General features: G+C 44.1%; 2 protein-coding genes across 2 annotated transcripts; both read left to right on the top strand.

Moving 5' to 3' along the window:
• The first annotated feature begins 211 nt into the window (after window positions 1-211).
• Window positions 212-1,729, top strand: LOC143282264 (UDP-glucuronosyltransferase 1A7-like). Its single transcript, XM_076587897.1, has one exon. It carries the CDS (start codon window positions 212-214, stop codon window positions 1,727-1,729), a length of 1,518 nt encoding a protein of 505 aa, XP_076444012.1.
• A 5,040-nt stretch (window positions 1,730-6,769) lies between these two features.
• LOC143282191 (neuronal acetylcholine receptor subunit alpha-7-like) lies at window positions 6,770-9,602 on the top strand. The gene is made up of 5 exons (XM_076587810.1): window positions 6,770-6,911; window positions 7,002-7,240; window positions 7,375-7,858; window positions 7,891-8,057; window positions 9,573-9,602. The coding sequence occupies exons 1-5, from the start codon at window positions 6,770-6,772 to the stop codon at window positions 9,600-9,602; spliced, it is 1,062 nt and encodes a 353-aa protein (XP_076443925.1).
• The last annotated feature ends 1,184 nt before the right edge of the window (window positions 9,603-10,786 follow it).

Here is a 10,786-nt window from a genome sequence, read left to right as displayed (position 1 = left end):
TTTTGAGAGAGTTATTGTCGGTGTCCAACAATGTTGTTGAGCAGTATGTTTATTCGTTTTGGTAATTTGATTATACTTTCGTGACTGATGTGGTTCTATGATTTCAGGACACCAGCGTCCATTGCTGCTGGATCCCCTTTTCCTGACACTGAAGTTTGGAAACCTCCTCACACGCCGGTGAACGAAGCGTCGACATTGAGGGATGAGCATGATGCCGCTGTCGCTGCTGTTGCTCATGGTAACCTGCAGGTCCTGGTGGGCAGTGGAAGGCAGACGGGTGCTGGTGATTCCTATGCCCCACACCAGCCACGCCAAATACCAAATCAACATTGCACGTGAACTCCGCAAGTTGGGGCACGAGGTCTGGATAACCATGCCAGACTTCATGCTGGCCAAAGGTGTGCTGGACACGTCTGATCTGGGTGTTGTTGAGTACTCGCCTGATAGCAATGTGGAAGAACATACCATTTCTATGGTTCGAGAACCGTACTTCAGAGAGGAGAGCGTAGATTTACCACAGTTTTTTGAAGAAATGAAACAGTTCTGTTACACACTTCTGAAGAATGAAACATTTTTTGAAGAGATAAAAAAGCTCAAGGCTCAATTCTTTATCATTGATAATGTTCTTCTCAATGAACTGACTGTGATTCCTTACCGTCTGGGAGTACCGTTTGCGTATGTCGGGAGTGTATATGATCCTATCAGGCAGAGAGTTCCTTTTTCGCCAGTAGTGACACCCATACCATTGTTTCCTTTTTCTGATCGGATGAACATAGCTGAGAAATTGCAGAACGCACTCCTGTACCTACAAGCATATCTGATCGACCACCAGTTCCAAAGCACTCACGTGGTTTCCACCTACGCCCCTGAAATGCCGCCCCTCCAGCTGAGCATGCTGGTGGCCCAAGCGGAGATATGGCTGGTGGAGATGGACCACATCCTGGACTATCCCAGACCCAGCATGCCCAACGTCAAGCTGATCGGTGGAACGGCCACAGGTCCCGCCAAACCTCTGCCCCCCAGGTTCCAGTCCTTCATGGACCGTGCCACACAGGGCGTGGTCATCGTGACCTTTGGCAGCTACGTCCTTGGCCTTCCCAAAGATCTTGGAGACAAGGTTCTGCAGATGTTGTTGCAGCTGCCTCTGAAGTCAATCTTCAGGTCAAACTTAACCTCTCCCGATCCAGACAAGATCATAACAGCACCCTGGATTCCACAAAACGACCTGTTGGGTCACCCTAACACCAAGGTGTTTTTCAGTCACTGTGGCAAGAACGGCCAGTACGAGGCCCTCTACCATGCCGTGCCTATTGTGGCAGCGCCCATGTTTGTTGATCAGGATTACAATGCGAAACGTGCCCAAGTTAAAGGCTTTTCTGAAACAGTTGACCTGAGGACAGCAACAGCAGAAGAACTGGCCAAAGCCGTGCTGAAAGTGGCCACAGAGAAGCGCTACAAGCGAGCGATCAGCAAGGCCTCGGAGCTGTTCCGAATTGAGTTTGGCGTTCCCAAGGAAACGGCAGCGTTCTGGTTGGATCACGTGATGAAATATGGCGGTGCTCACATGCGCTCAGCTGCGCAAGATATGCCCTACTATCAGTTTATCGGACTTGATATTTTGCTCATCATGATGGGAACAGTTTTTGTTGTGATATCTGTATTCTTTGTGTGCTGCTATTTCAGTGTAAAATGGCTGTGTCTCCGAAAGCAGAAACGAAAGGTGGAGTGACCAGTCTTTCTATGGATACTTTACACTTCTCATTTAAAAGGAACGTGTACTCATCTGGGTTGTCATTCCAGTTTGGATGTGTGTGTGTGTGTGTGTGTGTATGTGTGTGTGTGTGTGTGCACGTGCTTGTGTGTTCGTATGTGCATAAGAGGTGTTTTAACAGTGTTCGTATGTGTGCCTGTTTATATAGGCTTTGTGTGTGTGTGTGTGTGTGCGCGCGCATTATATATTCCATGCCGTATGAGATGCTATATTTTATACAATATCCAGCAAGTGCTCTTTGTTATAATCCAGCAATGAAATACCGTTATCCAACTAATTAAGATTACGTACTTGATGTGATGTCTTATAATTAACCCGACTGAGACAACTGAGAATGGTTCTGTCTGTCACAGTCACACACACACACACACACACACACACACACACACACACACACACACACACACACACACACACACACTTTTCATAATCTATACGGGATATGTATTTAACATCGAACAAATATTTATGCAGTGTGTAGATTTTCGTCAACAGACTGTACGCAGAGTTCAATTGTTTTTATTGACTGAATGAACCTTTAACCTTTCTTCTTGTTATTCTTTCATTCTGTCTGACTTTGTGCCTACATGCCAGTTTAACTCAGTGTGTGCGTGTGCGTGCGTGCGTCGTATACCGCGGAATATCTTTTGAATTTAAATTAACATTTAAACTTGATTCTGATTGTGTCATGTTTTGTTAGATACATAACATGCTACTACTACTCCATGGAATCAGCACAAATAAAGAAAGAAAAAAGTCACATCCCTCAGAAGTTTTATTTCATTCACTTGCAGTTAACAACTCTATCAATATAACTAAACGACACACATACAGACACGCCGAAATACGTCTCTCGAGGTCAAGGTCCAACTCACAGCCGAACAATTTCATTGGTCAATCGTCACATGCATTGATGACCAGCATCGTGCGTGCTCTCCGATCGAGTCTTTCGCGATCACCGTGGCTTCAGTTGTCTGAATCCGTCTCGACAGTCAACCTATACTTCTACTCTTTTCACACTACCTATTGTTTGTTCCACATTGCAATGGTGGTGTGATGCCCCACTCAGGAAATAATGCAAAATATATTTCTGGGGAATAAACAAAGACTTGAGACTATCCATACTGATAAAATCATTCTTGGGCTGACCCAATTAAGAAGGCCTCCCCAAAACAATAGCAAAAAGGTAAAATGAAATACACCAAAGGATTCAGCTGTACCATCCACGAAATACACCGAAGGATTCAGCTGTACCATCCACGAAATACACCGAAGGACTCAGCTGTACCATCCACGAAATACACCGAAGCATTCAGCTGTATCATCCACGAAATACACCGAAGGATTCAGCTGTACCATCCACGAAATACACCGAAGGATTTAGCTGTACCATCCACGAAATACACCGAAGGATTTAGCTGTACCATCCACGAAATACACCGAAGGATTCAGCTGTATCATCCACGAAATACACCGAAGGATTCAGCTGTACCATCCACGAAATACACCGAAGGATTCAGCTGTATCATCCACGAAATACACCGAAGGATTTAGCTGTACCATCCACGAAATACACCGAAGGCTTCAGCTGTACCATCCACGAAATACACCGAAGGATTCAGCTGTACCATCCACGAAATACACCGAAGGATTCAGCTGTACCATCCACGAAATACACCGAAGGACTCAGCTGTACCATCCACCCATCCCTCGTTATCACAGTGGAGGGGCGCATACCCATGGAAGATAGTCAATGCCAAAACATGTTGATGGGATCATTCTAGGGGTGACACATAATAACTTCTTCGTTCGTGGGCGGCAACTTCCACGTTCACTCGTAAGGACACGAGTGGGCTTCTACGTGTATGACCGTTTTTACCCCGCCATGTAGACAGCCATACTCCGTTTTCGGGGATGTGCATGCTGGGTATGTTCTTGTTTCCATAATCCACCGAGCGCTGACATGGATTACAGGATCTTTAACGTGCGTATTTGATCTTTTGCTTGCTTATACACACGAAGGTGGTTCAGGCACTAACAGGTCTCCACAGATGTTGACCTGGGAGATCGTAAAAATCTCCACCCTTTACACACCAGGTGCCGTTACCGAGATTTGAACCCGGGACCCTCAGATTGAAATTCCAACACTTTAACCATTCGACTGTTGCGTCCGTCATAATAACAGTAACTTAAATACCCCAACCCACAACGTTCCATCCTTCCACCCCCAACCCCTCTCATGCAGTAACTAGAATCTATTGAAAATAAGAATATTGTACACCAGCACATGTAATAAAGACATAAAATGTCACGTAAAACGAAGAAACACAGCAGCAGACTGGATCTGCACAACACACACACACACACACACACACACACACAACCTACAGAGATAGTTGATTACACATCAATACCAACGCGGGACTTGTATCCGCATGACAACTTTCTTGATTTGCGGGACGTGGAGTTTGAAAACCGACCGAACCAAACGGATCCGATACAGTGTGAAACAGAGATGCAGTTTATCTCCTAATAGCGGTGTAGGCCAAGACACTCCCTCCCCCAGGCGAACATTTCATCCCGGTAAGAAAAATGGCCAGGTTGGGTGGTGTGAGGTGGGGTTGGGAATTGGAGGAGAGAGACAGACATGACAGGGAGCAAAAGGACAAAGATTTCAGCCACGAGCTGATACATTCACCAGCCAATACATCTGGGGGCAGCGAGAAAGCCAGTCAATACCGACACAACAGAGGAATCGACTTGGTCACACAGTGATCAAAATGAGCTATTCACACAGCACGAACACAGTAATTGCCGAATGAAGAGGGCGTTAATTGACTCTTAATGTCCTGACCACGTCATACACAGGCTAAAAACAGCAAACAAAATTCACCTAAACCTGTGGCTGTCATGTAGCAGTGTCACAACTCATGACAATCTCGTGTGGAGTGTTTTGTACATGCCCTTCCCCACTCGCTCTCCCCAGCTTGTCTTTTTGTATGTGTGACTCCCGGTTGTACGTTTTTCACGTGCAATCGTGGAGTCATGTGTGTGTTTGTGTCACTGCTGAGCAGAGTTTAAAATTTCTCTGTTCTGTCAGTGACACTTCTCTAGGCTTTTCGCCCGCGGCCTTCTTGGAGGAAGGTCGTGCCTGTTTGGTTCGGGGCTTTTTACCCAGCTGGTTGGCACCTTCATGTGAGGATCGCTTTTCCTCCTGGTGGCCATGCTTCTATGTTCTGTGTGCTCCAGCTCAGAGGGAGTGCCCTGCTGGACGTGTCTTGTCTTTGTTTTGGTTTTTTTATTTCCAGCGTCAGGGTAGTGGTACCCGGTTGGCAGGTGAGTTCACTGTTGCATTGTTGAACTTATCTGTTGCAGTTTGTACTTGTCAGTTGGCTGTTATAAGTGCTGTTTCTTTGTTCATTTGTCCTGTTCTGTTAAGATGCGAGATGTTTGATTTTTGTTTATTGGGATTTGAGGGTTAATGCTAAAAACGTCAGGCTTGTATTGTTTCCCTCTGTTGTGATATTTTAAACATAACTTTTAAAAATAATGGTTACTGGGATTTATTAAGTACGCTTAAAGTATTTCTGCCACTAACGTTTCCTTGTGAACCCCTTTACTATTATTGTAAGAATGTTTCTATTTTCGTTATGTTCACAAGGTCGAATTATCATTGATATGTTTTCTAAACTATCAGTTTTTTCCCCCAGTTTCAACGTCTTATGTACAATCTTTCAGAAAATGTGTTCACTAATTAATGTGAAGGATAGGGAGCTGTCAAACGGAATTTTATAGTGATATTTTATAATGCTGTTTGAGTTTCGTTAAATCTTTGAAAATGTGTTCACTAATTAATGTGAAGGATAGGGAGCTGTCAAACGGAATTTTATAGTGATATTTTATAATGCTGTTTGAGTTTCGTTAAATCTTTGAAAATGTGTTCACTAATTAATGTGAAGGATAGGGAGCTGTCAAACGGAATTTTATAGTGATATTTTATAATGCTGTTTGAGTTTCGTTAAATCTTTTGTTCATCACTTTGTCTTACACGTTTCATTGAGGGTGGGCAGGGGTAATCCTTCCAGAAGGATAATATAATTTATGCAGTTTTCAGCGTCCCACTTCGTGCACCATCTCTTCTTCAGCCTGTGTTGGCCAGGCGGCGTTGTTGCTCCTTCTGCTGCTGACTGCTGTCTTCCTGCTGCCCTCTTCTCATCACTGTCATCGTTTGTTCACTAGTTTCGTCGTTTTCTGTTTTCATCTGTCTTCAGTTTTTGCCGTTCAAGTCATCGTCTTTTCTTGTGTTGTGCAGTGCTTCAGTTTATCTATTCGTCAAACGTCCTTACGTCCTTAGTTCATTGTTAGCATTCTCCGGACTGACTGCTGCTGGACGGCCGTGTCTTAAAGCTCTGTGCTTTGTGGGGTTTTTTTTGTGTGTGTGTTATTTATCCATTCTGTCAGCGTAGTTATCATTTCTTGCTAAGATTGTAGTTTTATTAGTCAAGTTCTGTGTGTGACTGAATAAATGTATGTAAACCCTGAATTATTTCAGTCTGTGTTTGTGTTGTCTGGGTGTTAGTGCTGGGCTGGGTGGGGGTTTCTAGTCCGCTCTCTTCTAGAGCGTGACAAGCAGGATATAGTTTTAGCGTCATCTTATACTCGGAACTAGTGAAAATAGTGGGATAGCTCCTTTAAATGTTTACATTTGTGTGTGTGTGTGTGTGTGTGTCCCACACCTGCTTTCTTGGTTGCTCGCTCGCTCGTCACTACTTTGGTCACCAGCTTTGGTTCAGGTCAATACATTAAGCTACCTGTCACTGCTGAAACCGGAAGCTGACTCTGGGTGCTGGCAGAGAACACAGTGATGAGATAGAACCGTCATGCTTGTTATAGTTGCTATATAGTTTGAGAGTCTGAACACAGTGGAGAGACAGAACCTTCAGCCTTGTGATCTGCCCAGCATACCCCAGGAATCTCCTGTTGTTCTATCGGAGCGCAATGTCCGCCACAGCCTGCATCATCCTCTTGGTTCTGGCAGCGGCCATGCAGAGCCAGACACCCAGCGGCCGTGGTCCTGAGGAAAGGAGGCCACTGAATGTCACGGAAAGGACAGCGCTGGAGAGTCGTCAGGCCATGGTCCGTGTGAAACAGCACATCACTAGCATAATCTGCGGAAGAGCATAACGTGGGCCCTGTGACACAGGCACCAGAATGGGGTTCAAAACCACAGTTCACGTCATGCTGACGCTGGCTTCAGTGCTGCAGCGGTCTGACGTGCGGCAGACCATGACCACCTCCTCGTCCCTGCTGGTGACATGGGTGGACGCCGCCCTCTCCTGGAACGCCAGTGATTACGGCGGGGTGGACACGGTGGAGGTGGCTGTGGGCGACGTCTGGATGCCGAACCTGTACATCCTGAACTCACAGGGCGACTCCCAGAACGTGATGCAGCAGGCCCAGCACGTGAAGGTAGCCAGTGACGGGGCGGTGACTGTCATGGCCTGCACGTCGGCAGAGACCATGTGCCACATTGACCACTCCAGATTCCCCTTCGACACGCTGAGCTGTAACATCTTCGTCTTCTCCTACTCCGACTTTTCCAGGTCAACCTGACCTCTCAGCTGCTGTTTCACCAGATAGCACAGGCCTACACACAGAAGAACGAGTGGAACCTGCAGAAGCTGAGCGACACCACGTCCTACGTCCACACGAACTTCACGGGCCGCGTGGCCATGCCCATGCATGGTGCAGCTGGTCAGCTGTCCCGGAAGACGATGTTTTATACCGTGTTTCTGGTGCTGCCCCTGGTGCTGACCTCCTACATGAACACCCTGGTGCTCCTCATCCCCCTGGAGAGCGACGAGAAGGTGTCCTTCATCGAGTCCACTTCCGTCTTCAGCGGCTTCTTCTCCGGCTCCATGCCGCGCGGTCTGGACACAGTGCCGGCCACCATGCAGCTGATGGCCTGGGTGGTGGTGGAGAGCTTCCTCGTGCTCCTCTGCACGCTCTTCGTGCTCGTGCGGCACCACGGGTCACGGACTGACGGCGCTGAGAGGAACTCCCTCCCTTGGGCGGACAGCCAGGCTGGTTGTGTGAAGACATGTGGTCACACCTGGCAGAGAAGGCGGCACGAGCATCAGCGGGTGACAACAACAACGTGGCTGGACCAGAGGTTGCCAGCGCCAGCCCTGAAGCGGGGCTGGAATCGGCACGTGCCGCACGTCAGCCGGGTGGGAAGGGAATTGTGCGGGACAACAGCACAGTGCTCCTGTGTAGTTCGGTCAACGTAGGTATTTAGTCACGTGTAAATGTCAAAAAGTTAGAACCAAGTAATTCAGCTGGCACCTGGATCGTGTCTTCTTCGTCGTCATGTTCGTCGCCAACACTCTCTTCCTGTGTGTGCTGTTTTTCGAATGAATACTGACCAAAAACAACTGGATCGTGTCAGTAAAGTTTCAGCAGCAAGTGTCAGTCAAAAAACTGATTCTAACGGACACAAACCAAAGGGGGAAATGAACTTTGTCAGTTAAGCATCAGCAACCGTTTTTGTTTTGCGGTTGTTTTTGTTTTTTTCTTCTTCTTTCTTTCTTTCTTTGTTTCTTTTTTACAATCTGTGTACTCTGTATTTCAAAAATTGTTTACTACTGACACTGATCAAAGGAAAAAACAACATCAACTGAACCTTGTCTGCTAAGTGTCAGCAACAGTTTACAACCTGTACTCTGTTTAAAAACAACAAGAAGGAAAAAAAACAAAAACAAAAAAAAACCTGTTTTCAACTTACACTGACCAAAGGAAAAAAAACAACTGAACCTTCTCAGATAAGTTTCAGCAACAATCTGTGAACTGTATTTCAAAAGCAGTTTTTAACTGACACAAAGTTTGCATCATATAATTTTTATTGGCGATTGGGAAATATTCTTTAATATTCTTTTAACAGGTACAGTATACTTTTTCACAACCACTACATGCACATCAATCGTCATTATCGCGAACTATTATTTTCTGACCATATATAGGAATAGAAATAATGATATTGGTTAAAAGAAAAAGAAAAAAAGCCAATAACAACACAAAAAAAAAAGGGCAACAAAAGTAAAACAGTTCACACTCCTGTATATATACTAGTTTGAAAAGGTCAGGGCTTCAGGTATTGATTGCAACACTGGATACTCTTTATATTACACACACACACACACACACACATATATATATATTACTGACAAGACAGTGCTGCTGGTCAAGAACTGCACGCAAGTCATTTTACACTTTCACGCCATGGATGCCACCAGCATTAAGTGTTCACACTGGCCACCAGCCATCACCGTGCAACCAACACCAGCCAGCTTTTTGCTTTGTATACTGGGCACAAAACAAAATGGCTGGCTGGTCCAAGGGACAGAACACTTTAATGATACCGACAGCGTGAATCCCAATGGTTCATGATGAAGACAAAAACCTGTTGCAATGCACATGCGATCGGTTCTTGATGACAAAGAAAATAAAGATTTGTTTACTGCCTTGTCAAATCTTTTATACATTGCTCAAACAGATATTGAAAGGTATCATGTCGCATTGTGATGTATTCAATGCATTTTCGTCAATTGCTCTACACCTACAGCATCTAATGATATCCTCTGTGTGTGTGTACTACAATTCCGTTTAATGGGGTGACCACATTACTGACAAGAAATCTGTTTCAGTGTTCAATAATATTCATTTCTTCCATCTGGAGAGCACCATATTATTTACAGCTAGCAGCAACTGCCTGTGTTTGACGTGGACTGTGTTGCTGTGTCAGGCTGACGGCAATTGGCAGGGCTTACTGTGAACGTAGCCTGGTTGTGGTGATTTTATTCTCATACTAAAAGAATATAATGCTGTATTAATGACCACAGTGCCTTCACTGGTGTTCAGAATATGCATGAGTATGGTTCATTTTAGATTTACAATGAATTAGATTGGTTAGTTTATGGTGTTTCGTTTTAAAAAAACAACAACAAAACTTGCATTTTGTGTTATTATTGTTGGCTTATTTTTGTTGTTTTGAGTTTTGTTGTTTTTTTCTTTTTTCACAGGACATGTCGGTATGTTAAGGTCAGACTGAACGAATAAAGCAGTAAGACAGAATCCAATGAACATTCAAAGAGAGAAAAAAAGGACTAAACACAGAAATATGTGAAAATATAATTCATCTTTAAAGTATTTTACTTGGTTCTGGATACTGTTGTAGTTTCTGGCGTGGGTTATAAATTTGACACGGACCATTTGAAGATCTTTGCTAAAAATTGAAGGAAAATTTTAGTTGTGATTTTCCCCACCCCCTTTTTTTTTTTCTTTTTTTTTTTGACTCGTGTGTAAACAAAAGGAATCTGTGTTAACACCCTGTCTGTGTGTGCATTTGAGCGCAGGCATGTGTGAATCCACGGTAAACTTTCTTTTGTTGTTATACAAAAATTAATTCTTTTATATTGTTGGGCTTGTGGTGTGTATTCAGTGGGTGTTAATTATGAATTAATTCTACGGCTTCCAACCCACTCTTTTACAACAATACACAAATGTATGCATTTGTGGACAGATTGAGTGGAGATGTTAGTATATATGTCTGAATCAACACAACATGAATGAGTCCTTTTTATTTTACAACATTTTGTTTCTGGGAGACAAGTATTCATGTCCTCTATAAATATACATTTTTCTTTTTCTGCTGTTTTATGGACATATGTGTTTCATGTGCCAGATCTGTATTTCATTGAATTGTACATGTATTTCACTGAGAATCAATAACTAATATAATTTAGAGAGCAGTGCCATGACGAAATGTTCACAATCACTTTCAGATTCTCTTTGGGAAAATGTATGGAAGCAAAAATTGGGAGAAAAGTTGCGTTTTCATTCATTATTCCTGAGAAAATGTACGTTTTCATTCATTATTCCTGAGAAAATGTACAATGATCCAGTAAACTTATTTTTATAACAGAACTTGGATGAAGAGAGAGACAGAGAGGGGGTTGA

Source organism: Babylonia areolata, chromosome 1, assembly GCF_041734735.1.
Source record: "Babylonia areolata isolate BAREFJ2019XMU chromosome 1, ASM4173473v1, whole genome shotgun sequence".
Taxonomy (NCBI): domain Eukaryota; kingdom Metazoa; phylum Mollusca; class Gastropoda; order Neogastropoda; family Buccinidae; genus Babylonia; species Babylonia areolata.
This window is presented reverse-complemented; position numbering and strand designations above follow the sequence as displayed.